Below are 20,314 nucleotides of genomic sequence, written 5' to 3'. Positions count from 1 at the left end.
TCCTTGCTGTTTAATTAGATCCTAACCATTCCCCACATCTGCCAGGATTCTGTAAGCGATGCAGTGATGTCTCCCCTCCTTTATCATCATTATAGCTCTGATGCTTAACCGTCATTCAACTGTGGTGAGATCTATAATGGTAGTAATTACAAGAGCCACCATTTTTTAAAGCATTTGCCTCATGATAAGCACTGTGTTTAAAACTTTATTTACAAAATTTCCCCTGGTCCTTAGATAAGCCGGTAAATACTCTCATCCCCATTTTATCGATCAGTAAAGGTATCAGTTTAGAGAGTTTACATGACTCTCCCACAGGCACATAGCTACTACACAGTGGGGCCGGGATTTCAACTTTTATCTAGCTGATCCCAAACTCATAACCACTGTGATACATTGCATCTTATAAAACCTACATAAATGCATGCCCTCCAGAAAGCTTTTCTGGACATTCCACAGCTGCATCCACCACATCTCTATTTACTGAAATTGCATATCCCATTGTATTATTTGTATTTCATTTTAACAAATATTTTGAGCACATACTAGTAATAGAAATAGTGGTTGTTCATAAGTTACAAATTATGTATTTAGTTCTTTGCCTTGTGATTTCTCATTTTAGTTGTAAGCTTCAAAAAGACAAAAATTTTCTCTTCAGCCTCTTGGACCTCATCACAGCAGCCAGAATATGAATAATAAATTTTACATTTATGAAGTGCTTCAAAAATGACAAAGCCCTTTCCCACACATTATTTAATCTGCTTGTCAAAGCCCTGTAGGTTTAGATATTATTATTGCCATTTCACTGATAAGAAAATGCCCGGTTACAAGACATCAAGTGACTTATCCAAGGTCACCTGCCAGCAAGGTCTTCTGATATTGAGTCTCATCTGTTTTCCATCTCATACCTCGGCCTTCCTGTCTGTGCACCCTTCATGAGATGGTCTATAAAGAGAAATCTAATAGTTGTTCTTTCTTGAAAGGTGTGTTTTTGTAAGTATTCATATATGCTCCTAATTCACTCATTGTAGGGGCCTTCTCCCCTATATCAACTGCTTAGCACAATGGGAAACTGACTCATCTGTAAATAGTTTGCTGCTAAATTAAAGATATTCTTATGTGCCCTTGCTGGTTCTGATGTCAGATAAGCCAAATAAATAAACTGTAGATCAAGGGCAAAGTCCTACTGTCTTCCTAATTCCTAAGTGAAGTTTTAAAAGCCTTAATGGTTTTCAAGCAGCTTCCTCACTGGGGGAGGAGAGGTCTCAGAGTTATCCAGTGAGGGCTTTTTCTGGCTTCTCCTAAAGCTTATCAAGTGCCCAGGCTTGCTAGTGGTTTATAGGACAGATGGTGGCAGGCAGACCAAAGGAGGTTGCAAACCAGCCCAGAACTTCCAACTCTAACCATAGTTTTAAGCCTTGATACTTACCAGTCAGAAGCTTCTGGCACGTTTCTCTCAACTCTGAAAAGGCCCCTTGTGTAAGGGAGGGAAGCAGTACCGTGAAAGGGTACAGTCTATACTTTGACGTCATGATCGATTGCTGTCACTTTGTTAGACCCCTGATCTCATACAATTAGGTTGATATCTGTCCTGCTTATGTTTTTCTCAAGTACAAGAAATGGGACATTTTGATGCCTATTTCCGGGTTTCACATATGACGTCTAAGTTGTTACTTGCTCACTTGCTTCCTTTACTAGAGTCCTATGTCACTTAGTTCACAGCCCAGACCCATCACCGGGGCTGCAAGCCTGTGTGTGATCTAGCCCTCGCCTACCCCTCTCCCAGCCCCAGCTCTCATGGGGTTCTCCCACTCAACCACAATATTTAGTCACATCAGCTTTTCATCAGTTCCTAAAAAAAATTCCTAAAACTGCCTCAAAGACCATGATACTAGTTCTTCCCCTATGCCTAGAACATTCTTCCCCATTTTCCTCCTGCCCTTTCCTTCCACACACACATGAACTGGCTCCTTCTCTGGCTTCCAGACTCTGATTAAAGGCACCTACCTACTCAGGTAGGTCTCCCATATTAGCCTGATCATGGAATACTATTTATTTCATTCTTGTCATAACTGTTATCATTGGTTCCTTGGTTGGTTGGTTCACTCCTACCTTCCTCTTGTGGGGCAGACCTTCTCGGACTTGTTTGCCACCATCTCTCTGGCACCTAGCACAGTGCCTGGCACACAGTAAGTGCCCAATAAATGTCCATTGATGTTGGAGAATATTGATAGTGCCACAGATATAAAATTCCCGCTCACCCTAAACAAAATTGTTAGGAGTCCTCAGAAAATCTTTTTTACTAGAAAAATACTGTTTGCTATTAAAAAAATCACCTATTATAAATTAACCCTGAAATTGAACATTTAGTATAAGAGTATAAAATAGGTGAAAAAGTAAAGTATTAAACTTGACTTGGGTAGAAGTGATAAATGTGGATAAAGACGAGAAGCAGCAATTCACTGATGTGACAAAAGCAACTAATAAGGGGCAAAAAAAAACCTAAAAGTGATGTTGGGCAAAAAAATTTTTTTTTAATTTTTTAATGTTCTCTGACATTTTCCACTTTGTATCAGTTCACTATGGCTACTGTAACAAAGTACAACAGACTGCATGGCTTGGACAACAGAAGTTTATTTTCTCACAGTTCTGGAGGCTAGAAGTCTAAGACCATGGAGTCTGCAGGGCTGCTTCTGCTGAGGCCTCTCTCCTTGGCCTGCAGATGGCTGCCTTCTTGCTATGTCCTCACATGGCCTTTTCTCTGTGCACATACATCCTTGTTGTCTCTTCCTCTTCTCATAAGGACACCAGTCATATTGGATTAGGCCCCCACCCTTATGACCTCATTTAACCTTAATTACCTCTTTAAATTCCCATCTCCAAACACAGCCACTTTCTAAGGCACTGGGGATTAGGGCTTCAACACATGAATGTGAGGAGAGACAATTCAGTCCATAGCATGCTTCTACACTGAATCCACTGAATTGTATGCCTTTAATATTTTTAATGTGTAGGCTAAGATTTGACTGACTCTTTTCAGTAAATGTTGTGATTTTGAAAAGTATAAGTTTATTGCAAGCTGCAGAAAGGAAAAGAAATTATTATCCACACATATTGAAAAGTATCTTCTTTTATGAGTTTTCATTCCTTGTTAACACTACTCCTTTTCTTTTGTAAAATGTTTAGGACCTTCAGTTATAGAACTAGACTTCTGAGAAAAACATTTCCTTAGAATCCTAAAAATGTAAACCTTCTAAAGAATGTCAGAAGTGAGCCAACCTTTATTTGTCCAACTAATTCTTGGGTAGTTCCTGCTATGTTCTAAGCACTGTGCAAAACACTCAAGTTCCAAGGGTGAAGAGATTGAACCATTCTGTCCTCAAAGAAGTTACAGTTTAGTGAAGGATAAAGACAAGTGAAAAGGGCAATTAAAATGCAAGAAGAATGCAACATCATTTATAAAGTAGTCTTGCTTTTTTTTTTTTTTTAGCAATAGAGACGCAGACAGAGAGAACGGACTTGTGGACATGGGGGGAAGGGGAGGTGGGATGAATTGGGAGATTAGGATTGACATATATACACTGCCATGTGTAAAATAGAAAGCTAGTGGGAACCTGCTGTATAGCACAGGGAGCTCAGCTCGGTGCTCTGTGGTGACCTAGATGGCTGGGATGGGGGGTGGGGTGGGAGGGAGGTCCAAGAGGGAGGCTATATATGTATACATATAGCTGATTCATTTTGTTGTACAGCAGAAACTAACACAACATTGTAAAGCAACTATACCCCAATTTTTAAAAAAGCAAAGAGATAACAGCTATAACAAGGGCAGCAAAGTGCAGAGGGCTATAGAATATATAAGAAGCAATGGACCTGAATTTGGAGGTCAGACATGAGGGCAGGAAATGGAAGCCAAAGCCAATACCAGAATGAAGAGGAATTAGCCAAGCAGAAGTGAGTGGAGGAGACAGAGAGACCATTCAGGACAGAGAGAATATGGTTCATTTGAGGAAATTAAGTGTGTTAAGGCCACGGGGGTAAAGGATGAAGCTAGACTATGCAGGACCTTATAAGTCTTATTTAGGAATTTGAAAAATGAGAACCTATTGAGAATTTTATGCATAAGAATGTTACAGCCAACTTCACTTTTAAAAGATCGATGACTTGAGGACAGGAAATGAATTGGAGGAAAGAATAACTCTCAAATCAGAGTGACCTATTGAGAGGACTTTACACTCATTCAGGATGAGATGATGGTGGCCTGGGCCACATTGGTGAGAGCTGGAATGGAAGGAAATGGAGGAATTTGTGAATTTGTAGAGGTAGAAGGCATGGCCTTGGTGGACGATTGTAACATAGTGGGTTATCAAAGTCAGGGTCTTGATAAAGGAGTTTGAAGGCACCTCTATAGAGAAGCCATTGTTATGGTAAGTTGTTTTATTATTATTATTATCCATGAAGATTCCTATGGCATTTTGCTCTCAACCAACTGTGAAAGACAGGACATACCCTGAGAAAGTCATCCTCCACTTAAGTAATAACTAATAATGCCTTCTCAGGCAGTAATCCTCCTAATAGCTATTTGCATTTTAATAAAAGAGTAGTGACACTTAATGACCTTAAAAAGTAATCTCTAAAGTTCCTGTCACCATTCAGACAAATGGAAAAAATATGAAGGAGAAATGAAGAAGTATTTCTGGTGCCCTTTAGATCACATTATTATTTGTGGTTTTTGTTTTTTTTTTTTAAACATAGGTGAATCTCTTCATGACTCAAGTATAGACAAATACTTTTTTCTTTTACATTTATTCTGATTTTTTTTTCTTTTTTTTTTTTGGCCGCACAGCTTGTAGGATTTTACTTCCCCAACCAGGGTTTGAACCCCAGCCCTTGGCAGTAAGAGCACAGAGTCCTAACCCCTGGACTTCCAGGGAAACAGGCCTGCAGAGAAACCAGAGAAATGTGAACAAACCTTGAGTTCCCAGAAATCCCTGCTAAATCACAATTTAGGAAGCCCTAGCTCAGCTGGGGCCACTTGAGTTTCCTAGATGCCATTTTGAAATCACTAGCAACAGACACTGGCCATGTATTTAAGGCAGAAAGTGGAGAGTTTTCAACGTAATAGTTTTCCCTATTCTGAAATGCAGTCCACACAGCAGACCCTTTTAAATTCATCATGGTCTTGTAATAAGATTACTGATTATAAAGTCTGGAAATGAATAGGCAGGGATAGAGACAATGTTGGAATTGGTATTTCTTTAATGATTTAGGGAATTATTGGCCATTCATTTCCGACTATTTGTAATTGAAGTCTTGAAATAATGGAATTTATTAGGTGAACACCTCATTCACCCTTGTATAATGCGAACGTACTGAAATGGCACATGTGGACTTATAAATCGTTTGTGTGCACAAAGGGGCAATACATCACTCCACCCCTCATTCACTCGGTGCTGGAGGAAGGAGAAGCAGGGGAAGTATGAGTTATAGCTTACTAGATGAAACCCCATAACTTCCCTTCTTACATTTCCAGGAGGCTTTTTTTTGATATAACCTTCATATTATTTATACTTGCTGGTCATTCATGATAAAAGGCACTTTTATCATGAGGTTTTTTATCAAGGTTTTTTTTATTATTTATTTATCAAAACACAAATGTTTTTGACAAAGTTACTTTCAGGCATTCAAACAGATCATCGTCCTGGGCTTGGAGCTTTGGGCCTTGTTGTCTACACAAACTGTGTTGAGTTAGGCATATGGTCTCTAATACAGCAGCCAGAAAATGACCAATGTGTTAAAATCAAATTAAATTGTTTCTTTCTTGGGTGTTTTTATGTTTAAAGTAAGGACAGCATAAACTTTCACTTTCTCATTGAAGCTGTAACAAGAAATTCAGTTATTATTTTTAACCACTGCAGAGGGCAGATGTGTTTTATAACACATCTGCTTTTCTTTTTATTTATTTATTTATTTATTTTTGGCTGCGTTGGGTCTTCGTTGCTGTGCTCGGGCTTTCTCTAGTTGCGGTGATTGGGGGCTACTCTTCGTTGCGGTACACGGGCTTCTCATTGCAGTGGCTTCTCATTGCAGAGCACAGGCTCTAGGTGTGCAGGCTCAGTAGTTGTGGCACACGGGCTTAGTTGTTCTGAGGCATGTGGGATCTTCCTGGACCAGGGCTCAAACCTGTGTCCCCTGCATTGGCAGGTGGATTCTTAACCACTGCGCCACCAGGGAAGTCCTAACACATCTGCTTTAAACATCTGTTTTAAAGCATCCATTGTCCAGAACTAATTCGGCCTTTTGCTAGTAAAAATAGTTTCTTATTCCAACTTTAAATTTGTATGCTGGTTGAAATCTCAATCCACTGGGATTAATACTACACATAGGTGAGCCCTGAATCCTAGAATATCTGTCTTAAGGGAATTTGTGTGAAAATATCACAATGCTATATGGATATGAAAAATGATGTCTTTTATATGGCTTACATTTGGGGTTCATTTCATGTGTTTAACTTTTCCATTTTATTTTCAAGATTTTCTAGATCCTTGCTACTCAAAGTGTTGTCTTTGGACCAGCAATACCAACATATCTTGAGAGTTTGTTGGAAATGCAGATTCTGGGGTCCCATCCTACCCCCCACCCCACCCCCACTCCAGAATCAGAGACTGCGTTTTCACAAGATCCCTACGTGATATGTATACACACTAATGTTTGAGAAGCCCTGCTCTAGATAGCTGTTGGATTGTAGATGACATTTTGAAGGAGCCAAGAATCATTAATGAATCCGAACAGGTTACTCAAGAGGCAAAATAATAATAAAATTGTATTACCTAATATTTTTGAGCATTTAATGTGTTCTAGGCATCACACCAGCTTGACGTTTTTTACATGCATTGTCTCATTTAGGCAGCAGGAAAGTGAAGGCTCTTTTTCTGAGGATGAAGAAGTGACTTGGTAAATGGAGAAATTCAGGAATATTCTAGGTAGGATACGGTAACTTAGAGAAAAGGGCTAAATCTAGTGGAAGAATTCAGAATAAGAACAGGTACAGTTTACATATGTGAGGAATATAGACTAGCACATAGATAAGGGAAACAGGAATATCTTCCAAATGACCAGAAAAAAATGTTACAGTAACAGATTCCACCAAGCAGAGAAGAGCTACTTGGAAGTGACATAGCTAATATGCTGCAATTTTCATTCATCTTCTCACTTTAGAACAAAGGTTGAAAGGCTATGTTGCATGTTTACTTTTTATGTAAGTGTACAAATAAATAATATAAATGTATATTACTTTATATGGATCCAAGTCTTTCAGTGGATAATTTTTACAGCCTTAACATTGGCATAGAAGTGTGTCATTTTTAACGTATAACCATGAGTATTGACTTTTTTTCTTTAAGGAACAGGCTTAAATATAAGCCAGTGGAGAATATAAGTATATTTGGGGATTGAGAGGAACTGGTTTCTAATCTTGATCCTGGCCTGATACTCACCATAATAACTGATAAACTAAACTATGACCAACTAGTCTATTAACAGGATAAGTGTTACTGGTATGTTTCACAGAATTTTTTTTTTAGTGGCATCCAAAACTTAGTCTTACGTGAAGGGCTTTCTGAAATATCAACTCTCTAGGAGAGTTGAAAATGCTTCTATTTGCATTAGTTTTTTTAAGGGGTCAGATTATTCTTATTCTAATAGGAAGAATTTTTATAAATTTATAGGAGACACTAAATGATTCCCACTCATGTCATTAGAAGCCACTACCATAATTCTACTTCTCTGGAAGTAAATATAAAATGGCAAGTTACTTGGGTAGTAGTACTGTAGATGAGAATTATATTCATTGTGTGTTGCTGCATAACAAATTACCCAAAAGCTCAGCAGCTTAAAACAACAAACACCGTGGGTGAGGAATCCATGTTTGGCTCAGGACTTTCTTGAGGTTGTAATCAAGCTGTGGGTGGGCTGTGATCTTATCTAAAGGCTCTACCGAAGGGGATCCAGTCCCATGGTTACTGGCTGGCTTCAGTTCCTCCTCACGTGGGCCTTTCCACAGAGCCGCCTGTGCATGGCATCCAGCTTCCCACAGGGCAAGCAATCCAGAAGGGCTCGAGAGAGAGAAAACATGCCCAAGACAGAAGCCAGGGTCTTTTTATAACCTAATCTTGGAAGTTACCTTCCATTACTTCCGCCGCATTCTATGCATTAGAATTAAGTCTGTTAAGTCCAGCCCCATACTACAATAAATGAAGAGGATTACACAATACCAGGACTGAGGGATCACTGGAGGCTGAACAAATTGGTTTCTTCTTCCTTCTTGCTTTCATATTGTCTATCATGTTGGTTTCAGACATGTATTACTTTGTCATAAGGAAATTAAATTGTTAAAGGCAATATAACTAAATCAAAGAGAAAGTATTCTTTCATCAGAAATGTTGATCAGGAAAGTCACTCCTCTTTGGAGATTTCTTTGTAAGGTAGGATTTATTAAGGACCTTCCTGGCCACATATTAGATCACATCATGAATCCAAGTCTGATGTCATTAACCTAATAGGATTTTGTATAACGATCAAATTTTTTGCACTGAAACATTAAAATAGCCAACCCACTCCAGGTGGTAGTATGAATATTCCCATCTTTTCTCAGTTGCCTGACTCTTGCTCTGTTCTCAATAGTATGCTTGAGAGCTCCACCCGGCTTGATGAAGAGCACCGGCTGATCGCCAGATACGCGGCAAGACTGGCAGCAGAGTCCACTTCGTCTGTAAGTACTCTGAACGAGCGGATGTCACGTTGATTGTTACCCTAATAGCTGACGCCACAACAGCAGAGCTGAGTAGTTGCTACTGTGCCGTCTGCAAGACCTAAAAACGATCTGGCCTTCCACTGCTTCCATTTTTACTTTCCAGCTATCATTCTGGTCTAGCATGAGTCAGAGCTCGAGGTATTCCTGTTACAATAGTGCTGAACCAGACCAATACCCAATTTCTCTGGATAATTCCTAATCAGTTAATATAAAGAACAAGCAATGATTCAAATCCACAACTGGCTCAGATAAGTTTCTACTTTTATCAATATATCAAGAAATATATATCAAAAGTTGTTTCTACTTTTCTCAATATAGCAAGAAAGAGAAAATTATGTCATAAAATCAAAAGAAAACTCTGCATCACATGTCAAAGTTCCCATATGCCAGCTATAGAAGACCATTTAGGATATAAAATATAGGACCTCACACTTCTTCATTAGCAACACAAATCGTTCTTTGTTAAAAGAAATGCTAATTAAAAATGATAGAAAAGCTTTATAAAAGCCAGACCTTTACCAAGTTTAAACCTTTCCCTATGGTTAGTTTTCTAGAAATGAAAAATCAGGCTGAGTTTCACCATGTCTTTGGGCTTAGGCAATGGGTGTTATTTTTTAAAGCTTGGCATTCTTTGGTAGAAAGATTAGTTGTAATTTTTTTTAATTTGCTTTAAAAGCACTAAAGACTGACATTGAGGAATTTCTATAATGTACGGTAGAGCAAAGAAGGCAAGGCACAGGGAAGTCTACATAATCTGACCCTGCTTTTACAAAACAATATCAAATAACCCCTTGACTAAATACACATACACATAAATACATATATAAATATGGTACATGAGGTATATATACACATATATTCTTATATAATCATATTCTTATATATATGTGATTATGTAAGAATGGAGAGGGACTTCCCTGGTGGTGCAGTGGTTAAGAATCCGCCTGCCAATGCAGGGGACACGGGTTCGAGCCCTGATCCGGGAAGATCCCACGTGCTGCGGAGCAACTAAGCCCGTGCGCCACAACTACTGAGCCTGTGCTCTAGAGCCCACATGCCACAACTACTGAAGCCCACGTGCCTAGAGCCCATGCTCCGCAACAAGAGAAGCCACCGCAATGAGAAGCCCATGCACTGCAATGAAGAGTAGCCTGCTTGCCTCAACTAGAGAAAGGCCAAGCGCAGCAATGATGACCCAACGCAGGCAAAAATAAATAACTTTATTAAAAAAAACAAAAGAATGGAGAAAGTTATGACTGCGTATACACCAGTTGTTAAAACTGGTTGCAATCCATCAGTGTAAAATTACATGTATGAATACAGAAATGCTAAAAGTATGTTGACCAAAAGAAGAAAAGAAAGTCATATTAACTATGACTTTAAAGCTATACAATTTTTAATTGCATATTACAGTGGTTAAACAGTAACTCTAGAGAAAGAGATACTTCAGCAGTGATATATTTCTTTAACCCCACCTTTACTGAAAGAATAGTTGCGATGGGAACAGCATGGCAAGAATGAACTAGTTCCCCAAAGATTTCAAGTCAGAAAGCTAAAAACCAATTTTTCCCATGTTTTGTATATTTGCCTGCCAAAGGATTCTATTCTGCTTTCCACTGCATAGATGTGCTCCAGATCCCCAAAAAAGCTGGTCCTTAGGAGAGGAATGGCCATTTAATTTTACGTTTTGCTTTTTTTGTTTTGATAGAAATAGTTTTTTCTTTCTTGTGCATATCTCACGACTCCTGTCTTTTCAAACACAGGTCGGTTCCCCTTCCCAGTACTAAATAGTATAAACCACATATTTTCCAGCAGCCAGCGCAGCAGAGGAGTGCCCCTGACATCTCCTTCACCATTGATGCAAATAAGCAACAAAGGCAGCTGATCGCAGAACTAGAAAACAAGAACAGGTAAGGTTTTTGGGACACTCCTGCTTCTTTCTTTCTTTACAGCCTTTAAAGTATCGGTTGTTTTCGCAGCTTAGAAAGCTCTTCCTCGGGGTCTCTGCAGAGATGGCTCCTTCCCATCATTCAGATCTCAGCTCAAATGCCACCTCCTAAAAGATCACCTCTCTGATCTCTCCCACTACCTCCTATTCCAGGAACCACTCTCTGTTACATCCGTGTGTGTGTGTGTGTGTGTGTGTGTGTGTGTGTGTGTGTGTGTGTGTATGACATCTCTCTCTGAAAAAAAGTCGCATTTAAGTGTTTGTTTCCTTTTTATTGTCTGTCTTCCCTGACTGATATGGAAGTTCTTTGAGAACAGAGGCTGTGACAAATGGCCCCTGAGCTCCAGGACCATGCCTGGTACATTGTAACAGTGTAGAAACTCAGTCAATATATACTGAGTGAGAAAGTAATAAATATCTGAGTCAGATCTCAAACTCAATGCTGAGTAAGCCTCATATAAGAACAACTTGTACATTCTGTATTTCTTAGAACAACACCAAGCTGTCTTAATACTTAATCTCATCTTTAAACACTGATGTCCCTTCTGAGATCAGACCGGTAAAGGAGGAGGTTTTGATCATTGTTGCATACCTGTAGAGTTTGACCTGAAATTTTTGGGATAAATAGTCATGCTATTCTTTTTTTTTTTTTTGCGGTACCCGGGCCTCTCACTGTTGCGGCCTCTCCTGTTGCGGAGCACAGGCTCCGGACGCACAAGCTCAGCAGCCATGGCTCAGGGGCCCAGCCACTCTGCGGCATGTGGGACCCTCCCGGACCAGGGCACGAACCCGTGTCCCCTGCATCGGCAGGCTGACTCTCAACCACTGCGCCACCAGGGAAGCCCGGTCATGCTATTCTTTAAAATTCTATAGAAAAAAATCTTAAAAGGAAGATACAAACTCACTTGGCACATTTTCATATTCTTAGAAAGAAAACAAGACTAAAGTGAAAATTTACAATCCCACAAATATCTTGGTTGCAATTTTAATCTACTCTCCCATCTCTCCAAAGCACTTTGTTTTCCCTTCCGATTCTCTGCTTCCACTCAGCATGGGGATAGCACACTTGAGGGGAAATCGGGACTTCCTTTAAGGAAATACCCCAGGGATATCTACCTCCATGTGGGATTCCAGAATCAGCAAGAAACCCCATGAATGTGCGGCTGTACCATGCTACCACTCTTACTGCTTGTTTCTAGGGCATTTTGGGATTGCAATCTCTGAATACATGTTTTTAGGATGAGAGGGAATAAAGGAATGGAAATGAGAAGAGATGGCAGAAAGAGAGCTTCATCCTTTCCCTGAGTTCTTTCCCCACCCCGTGCCTGAAGAGCATCTAGTCCCTCCTGAACTCATCTCTCTAAGCCAACGGCCTCATGCCTTCCAAAGACCCCAGAACCACATCCCAGAAGCTTATCCAGGTCACAGTTCCTGCACCACGGAAATTCACCCAGGGATCCCATGGTCTCCAAAGTGACAGTTAACCCAATAATCAGATCTCTGGGCTTCAAGGAAGGATAGAATTCCTCACCTGACTCCATGACTACCCTACGTAGTCATTTAGACATTTCAGAAATGATCTTTAGAAGATAATGCTTTCTTAGAGCCTCCTTAGAGGAGCCAGTTAGAGTTAGTATTAGGAGTAGCTGGACTCTTCAGATTACATTGTGGAAGTCACAGCCTGCCTAGGCTAGACCTGTCCAAGCAAGTACCAAAGACTGAAGGAGTCGAACACATATGGGCTTTGGGGCAAACCTGCCTGAGTTCAAATGACTGCTACCACCTACTTATTGAAATTGGGCAAGACTTTTAACTGGTATGTGCTTGATTCCCTCATTCATAAAACAGATAATTGCAGTACCAATAGAACTATACTATACTAGTCTATATACAATAGAACTGTTATGAGGATTAAATAAGACTAAAGAAGACAGCACAGTCCCTGGGTGTAGTCTAAGCACCTCATGCTCCTTACCTATCTTACCTTTATTCTCATCTGATCAGAGCTGCTTCTCTCTTTTTCTTCCTTGGGCTAAATGGCTGTGTCATGGTTCTGTCCTGAGAACCAACAAGGAGAACTAGTGGAAGTCACAGGATGTCAGGATGTTAGCCCTCAAGATCTTGGAAATCTCAGTTCACTGATGTTCAGGCTGGGCTCTCTGGGAGTTCAGGGGCCCTGTAGGGGTGTATGAAGAGGAAAAAGAGCTAGTAGCACAGGGCACCTCCCTTTCTTTAACCAGAGAAGTTCCTTCTTAACTGTGTGACATGTTGGGTTTCCATGGAAGATTTCTTTTAAAGAAAATTTTCCACTATAGAACACCAAGGGGGACAAAAAAACAAGTTGAAAACCACTGAATTATGGTCCAAGCTCCCACCATACCCATGAGAGGTATAGTGACTCACTGGTAATTAGCTTCTTGATTCTGGCCTGTTTGTGAAGCAGGAGGTTGTAAATCAGCCTCTCAGATGGAAAGCCACCCATCCCCCTTGCTCACCAAGTTCACCTTCCATTCTTGGTGCTTCCTTCTATCTTATGGGCTCTTCTGCGTTTTGCTGGATGGGAGACTGACCCCTCCCCCAAGAACCTGTGACTTCTAACCTTGCTTAATAGCTTCTAACTCACTTAGGGATAATTTGTCTTACATCGGTCACCCATCCCTTATGGCTGGCCTAATGTTCACCTCAATGCAGGGCAGCCCCGGCCCCAACATCAATAATAGACTGACATGTCTCACCCCTGATAGGGGTCACACCAATAGCACTCTTATGTCACAGACTCAATTACAGTGAATCCTTTTAAAAGCACTTTCCTTCACAAGGCTACCCTTATTCAGATACATTGTTAAGGCTGAAAATATTAAAGAAAAGAGAAAGAATTTTGCCTACCTGGGGGCTTCTCAGATAAATTCAGTGAGAAGAATTTCATTCCTGGTGAGAGAATGGGGTTATTTAGTTTTGCAAAATGAGCACCATTTATCCTTATTTTTTCCAAGCATCTCTTACTTGGTAGCTGCAGGTACTTTATGGTGTCAGACTGAGATCATAAATAAGTGGAAGATTCATTTTTGTCTCTTAAGCAGTGCACTTTGCAAAGTTGAACACATTACCACAGCATTATATTACTGACTAGAGAGAGTGTTAGGTCCTGGGGAGAACACTCAGCTTGAAGGCTCCAATGACATATTGCAGAGTCTTCCTAGTTTGGATGTACTGGAGATGAAGGCAGTATCCCCTCACCCAGAGCACCCAACTGTTGCAGGAAGGGGCAACAATGTTCCAGGGCCGGAGAGTGGGCTCTCGTCTAACACTCAGAAATGAATTGTCCAAGGAGACACATATTGACAAAGCAAAGAGTTTATTGGGAATGAACGGGCGCCCGGGGTCAGAGCAGCAGGGTAAGGGAACGCAGGAGATCTGCTCTGCCACGTGGCTCGCGGTCTCAGGTTTTATGGTAATGGGGTTAGTTTCCGGGTTGTCTCTGGCCAATCATCTTGTTTGGCCCATATTTGGTCTGACTCAGGGTCCTTCCTGGTGGCGCGCGCATCTCTCATCCAAGATGGATTCCAGCACGAAGGATTCTGGGAGATTGGTTGTCTCCTCCCTGTCTTGGCCCCTCCCAAATTCTCCTGGTTAGTTTTTAGTGGGAGCACCATGTTCCTTATCGGAACCTCCTGTTGTGAGACAACTCAGGCAAGCAGTCATCAGTTATCATCGTACCTGGCCAAGGCGGGAGGTTTCGGTCAATGGTTCCCTAACCCAACTAGCTACAGCCAACCCCTCGTAAACACAGTCAGGTAATGAGGGTTGGTTCTGCTCCAACACATAGGATGACCCCTTCTTTCTTTGTTCTGGTGGCCCTGATCTACTCAGATGTTAGATCCTCGACATCCTGGAAGTTAACTGACCTGGGTTTCTTACCTTCCTCCTCTCTCCCAAGAGAAATCTTACAGGAGATCCAGAGGCTGCGGCTAGAGCATGAACAAGCTTCTCAGCCCACTCCAGAGAAGGCGCAGCAAAACCCCACTCTGCTGGCAGAGCTCCGCCTCCTCAGGTAAGAAAAGGAGCCCAAGGCGTCTCAGGAAATACAGGTGTCTGAGATCATCAATAAAGTCTAACAGTGTCCACCAGAAAACGGTCCTCAGCCACCATAGCTGCTAACATCTGTTTGGTTTTTTTTTAATAGCACACATCTAATTGCTGGAATTTGCAGGTTTGGGAAAGAGGCTGTTTATTTATTTATTTTTTTCTTTGACACAGAGAAAAGGAAACAGTGTTCTTTAGATCCGAAACAAAATGTTTCACCGGAAAATAGAATTTTTTATAGTACACTCTCTTTATTTAATTAAAGTATAGTTGATGTACAGTATTATATAAGTTACAGGTATACAACATAGTGATGCCCCAATTTTTAAAAGTTATACCTCATTTATAGTTTTTATAAAATCTTTGCTGTATTCTGTGTTGTACACTATATCCTTATAGCTTATTTTATACATAATAGTTTGTACCTGTTAATGTCCTACCCCTATATTGCCACTCCTCCCTTCCCTTTCCCCATTGGTAACCACTTGTTTGTTCTCTATATCTGTCTTACTGGAAAAAATTTGAACTCAACTCTCTTTAGTTATTTGTGCTATCAACAATAGGTTTATGATAAAAGTGATCAACAAAACAAACATGTAAACAACTAAAGAATCATCACAGTTTTTTAAATTTAAAAATTTACCTGTGACCCATAAATTATCTCTAAATCTTGGTCCCTAATAGCTTTGCATACAGATTTTCATACCTTCTTGTTCTACAAATGAATTTAAAGGCCTGGTGTTACCTAGTCTGTCATCATGAAATATTTGAGTTGGGAAGGACCTAAGAAGGTCATTTGGTTCAAGCCCTGAATTTCAGGGCACTTCTCAGGGTCAGGCCGGTAGAGAGTAGTAAGACGTGGATGAGGACTGTGACCACGTGCAAAAGGAGAGTCACACCATGGGCTCCAATCAGACTTAACCACCATACCTTGAATACGGCACTTACCCAAACCTGTCTGTGTAGTAAACAACACAAACATAAACTCAAAGACATTCCCTCATGAAAATGTCATATGGATATTTCACAAGGCACTTGAAGTTAGCAAGTATAACATTCTTTCCATCTTTTAATTTGGATGCCAAGTATATTTCAGGTAAATCTAACTCTGAGGCATAATTTTTATAATAAGTACAGATGCCTCTTCTCAGAAACTCTTGTCAGAGTTAGAGTGCCACTTACTTCCTCCATACAAAGAGACTAAATTAAGCAGATTCTCTATGGCTATATTTGGATTTTATCAAGTCCCTATTGATTGTAGTCATGGATGTTTCCGGGGGTTCCACTCTAACCCTGCCCTTTGGCCATATTAACATCTGGGCACTCAGCACATCTGGCCAGGGGGCAGGCCCTGCCTCGCAGCTGGGATCCAGTCTCCCCAGGTTTGTGCACCTGGCTAGAGGGGCAAACCCACCAAAGGCCTGAGTTATGGAAAGGAGACCTATAGAACTTGCATCTCGTGGGGGCTGCTTGATGTGAAGAGATCACGTCATACTTTGGAAGAACAAAATAATTTAATGGAAGAAACAGAAATTCTTCCTTTTCAATGTATGGGATTTCTGGTCCTACTTTCACAGAGATGTATTAGAAATTCTTGCACATTCTACTACCATCACCCAGAAGGGATGAAAATGAAAAGAAGGAAAAAGGGATGTTCTACATCCTCCTCCTCAAAGGCATATGAAAGTAAAGTCACTGCTTGAAAGCATCTTTTGCCAAATAGGATCATGTAGGCCCTCGAGACTTACAAGAAAGTTAAGTCTAGTGTACACAGAAATATAACGGAATAAACCAACTTAGAAATAGAATAGTCATTCATCTACACCTCAGGGCACCCTGTCTGTGCCTGGAATGTTCTTTATACCTCTTCACTGGCCATCCCATTCTCTAGTGGAAGGGTGGTGACTAGGAATTTTCATAAGCATTTTCACTGGTTCCCCCCAGTTAGCATTTGCTTCCCAAAGTATTTGGTTCCATTAGGATGATACCATCTGGGAAGGCATCTTTATGTGCCTGGTTCACTGATGATGACTTTTCCAACTGATATTTCTTCCCTCCTTGATGTTGCTATCTTGGAACAGACGAATAATTTTAACCATCCTCTGGCCCTGACTCGTGGGCATTCCCATGACCCCAGCCTAGCTCAAAGCTACACTAAGGAGTCTGGTTCTGTGGGGAACTTCTAGACTTTCGGCCCTCACTGTCAGCTGGTGGCCCACACATAAGGCTTGAGGCTTGAGACACCTAAATCCTAGCTGATTAACTTGCCTGCCTCCATATTCTCCACATTTCTTCTGCCTGGAGGAAGAAGTACACTCCCTTGACGTATATTTCTTTAGATGCTTATGAACCATTTATACTGTGCTAAGCACTTTTTAACAATTTGGGGATTTCAAAGATACCCTGACATCCCAGGTTAAGAAAACCTGCTGTGGGTGTTCTATCTTTTAGTCATTTCAGACTTTCAAAGAGTTCCAAAACAATGACTTCTCGCCAATTACTTTGGCCTTGAGTTCCCATTGAGGGGCGACCATGTGAAGCCGCCAAAGGGACTCCTTATTGTAGCTTTGACAGAGGTCTTCTCCACCTGTTACATCCTTTCTGGGCCTCTTACTGAGAAGCCAACAGGAGAAATGTATTTAGTAGGGGAATGGGGGCAGCAAGATCAGAGCTTTGCTTTTCATGAACGCATAGTTTATTTTTATCTTAAGGGCATCATGACCTTTCTAAATGATCATATTTCCCTTTTTACTTTAGCCACAAGAAAGTGGAAAGCCAGGTTTGCAACCGAGATCTGGCAACTGAATAGGATTATAGGATAGGCATTTCTGCGTGCTAATCTGACACTTTCTATGCACTAAGCTCTACATACACTGTTCCATACAGTAGCTGTAAAAAAAAAAAATCCTGGGAGCTGGACATTACTATTATAGTCTTTTTATAGATAAAGAAACTGAGATTCACAGAAGTTAAATAACTTGCCCAGGATCCTGCACAATGAGCATCACAGGTATATTCTATCTCTGTTCCTTGGGTCTTAATTATCTCCTGCCTGTACTATTATAATAAACACTTTCCTAATTCCCAGCCTCCGGTCCATCTACACTGCTATCACATTTATCATCCTCCATTTTATTGTTCATTTAGTTCATTCATCTTGAGGATATTGCTATCAATCCTACAACAGGAAGCCATTAGAGGATGAGTTACGTATCAGGTTAACACAGTGGATTAGATTGTCAAGTCAGAGTCACATGATCTTACTCTAGTATTGAGCTTTACTCATAATTTCAAGAATACAGGCAATCAAGAGGCACAGATGAAGCAGAGAAAGGGCTGGAACATTCCATGTGGTTCCCTAGGTCTTTCCTTCCCATATTGGATGGAGTATCTGAGGGAAATTTTGCAAGGTGATCTAGTGAGGCTTCCCACTGCAGAACCATTAAAAGACAGCTAAAGAACTATGTTTGCAAAGACAATACCATGTTCTATAATGAAGAAAACATCAATGAAAACTGCAGAAGCAACTTGACACTACAAATCTTAAGAAAAACAAGTATAAATTTTCATGTCTATCCCTTGCCTAAAAAATAAGCATCATATTATACACATGGCATTCTTTTCAAAGTATATAAAATTATTCTTCGAGAAAACTTATTAATATAGAGAGACTTTTTTTGTTTTTACCAATTAAAAGTGGAATCATAATCTCTGATGCACGTCTGTGGTTTCCAGACTTGAATTTCATTAGACCAGCTTAATTTTTTATTATTTTGGGGAAACAACATAAAGTTGAGTACTTTTTGTTTTACCATATAATGACATTTTTAAACTACCATCATCTGTTATTGCAAGTTTCATGAATGACAGTATATTTTTCAACTTTTTATTTTGAAAAAAAATGTAAGCCTACAGAAGTGTTGTAAGAATATCACAATGAATTTCCTTCTACGCTTCACCTAGAGGTTGCAAACATTTTGCCACACCCTTCTGCATCTCCCTATATATGCTTATATATGTAAATTACATATGCATTTTTGATGAGCCATTTGAGAGTAAATTGCAGACATTATAACACTTTACCCCTAAATACTTATGTATATATTTTCTAAGAAAAAAGAAGACATTCTCTTGTATAACCATGGTATCATCATCAAATTCAGGAAAGTTAATATTGTTATTTATTATTATCTAATATACAGTTCATATTAAAATTTTGCCTATTGTTCCAACACTGTCCTAAAGAAAGTAGGTTTTAACGCACACACAAAACTAGAAATAATCTGACAGAATAAAAGGCATTCGTCAGACGTGAATATTTTTAGCTCTATGAAAATAAAATCACTACTTAGTCCTTGTTTTCTCATTTTTCCTTGGAACAGTGGAGGCTACACCACAGATGTGTTACCCACATTTGGTAACCACTGGTATAAACACTTATAGAGAAGACATTATTAAATGATTTTTTAAAAATTATTATTATCATTATTAAATGATTTTTAAAAATGTAATTCAATCAAATGCATGAAAGAGTAAATGTCATGTTTTGAAAGAGTACTACTGTAAGATAAATGTACAAGTAAGTTTTTTTCAATGTTGGTTAATTATAGATTACTATAAGCTAACTTTTTCTGATAGTTTTTGGGTGCTTCTCTTAATATTTCTTACCTATAATATTAGAAGTTTGCTTCAACCTTCTTCTCAAAGTGCTCTTATGATCAAAAGGCCAAAATTTATAGAACAGTATCTAGAAGAGAACTGGAAATAAATCAGAAACATTATCTACTCTTCTGCCAAGCCCTTCTGAGGATGTAGTTGGAACACCATGTGCAGACAAGGTCAAAGAAAAACCAGCTAATGGGTTTGTCATTGAAGAATATTTTCGAATTGGCAAGACTTTCAAAATTAGAACACTACAGACCAGGAAGACCAAAGACTAAAATAAGATAGCATTAAAGTCTATAAAATTATGATGTGCCTTGTCCTCGGGATTCAGAAAAGAGGCAATTGTAAAGAAAATCAAAGGAAGGATTGCTCTGGAATAAGCTTTAAATGGCAATAAAAGCCAAAAGTATAAATATTTTCAAAAAGAGTGATGTGTTTATAAGTTTTAAATTCATAATTCATTATAGAGAAGGCCTACATGAAAGCAAATTAAAAATGTCTCCTTTATATCCATAACCTGTCCTCCCACAAAATATCTTTTAATTGGATGAGTCATTGACCTAACTCAGTGTGACATTTTTATATTGTCAGTTTTTCATTTCAGAGTCCCTGCTATAGCTCCACTTAATATTGTGTCTGTGCCATTGAGATTAGGCATACTTAGTCATACATTAACACATACGTGGTTAAAGCATCCACACACTTTTTAAAATATAATTTCCAATATTTCAAAATCAGACAGGAGCCTTTGGGGCAAGGAAAAAATGTATATATTACTTTTTCACTAATGGTCATGAAATAATAGATTTGAA

At 39.6% G+C, this 20,314-nt stretch overlaps 1 protein-coding gene across 27 annotated transcripts in view; it reads left to right on the top strand.

Annotated features, from left to right (window-relative positions):
• Positions 1-20,314, top strand: part of DTNA (dystrobrevin alpha) — a 390,891-nt gene that overhangs the window by 343,897 nt on the left and 26,680 nt on the right. For 22 of the 27 annotated variants that reach the window (XM_033435206.2, XM_033435230.2, XM_049697960.1 and 19 more), the window contains 3 exons: positions 8,677-8,764; positions 10,619-10,716; positions 14,692-14,805. In XM_033435206.2, the coding sequence (XP_033291097.1) occupies positions 8,677-8,764; positions 10,619-10,716; positions 14,692-14,805 (300 nt within the window). The remainder of the gene's footprint in view (positions 1-8,676; positions 8,765-10,618; positions 10,717-14,691; positions 14,806-20,314) is intronic. The other 5 variants (XM_049697961.1, XM_049697970.1, XM_049697966.1 and 2 more) reach the window with 1 other exon arrangement.

The sequence above is a fragment of the Orcinus orca genome, chromosome 15 (assembly GCF_937001465.1).
Source record: "Orcinus orca chromosome 15, mOrcOrc1.1, whole genome shotgun sequence".
Taxonomy (NCBI): Eukaryota; Metazoa; Chordata; class Mammalia; order Artiodactyla; family Delphinidae; genus Orcinus; species Orcinus orca.
Note: the sequence above shows the minus strand (reverse complement) of the source record. Positions and strands in the feature narration are given on the sequence as shown.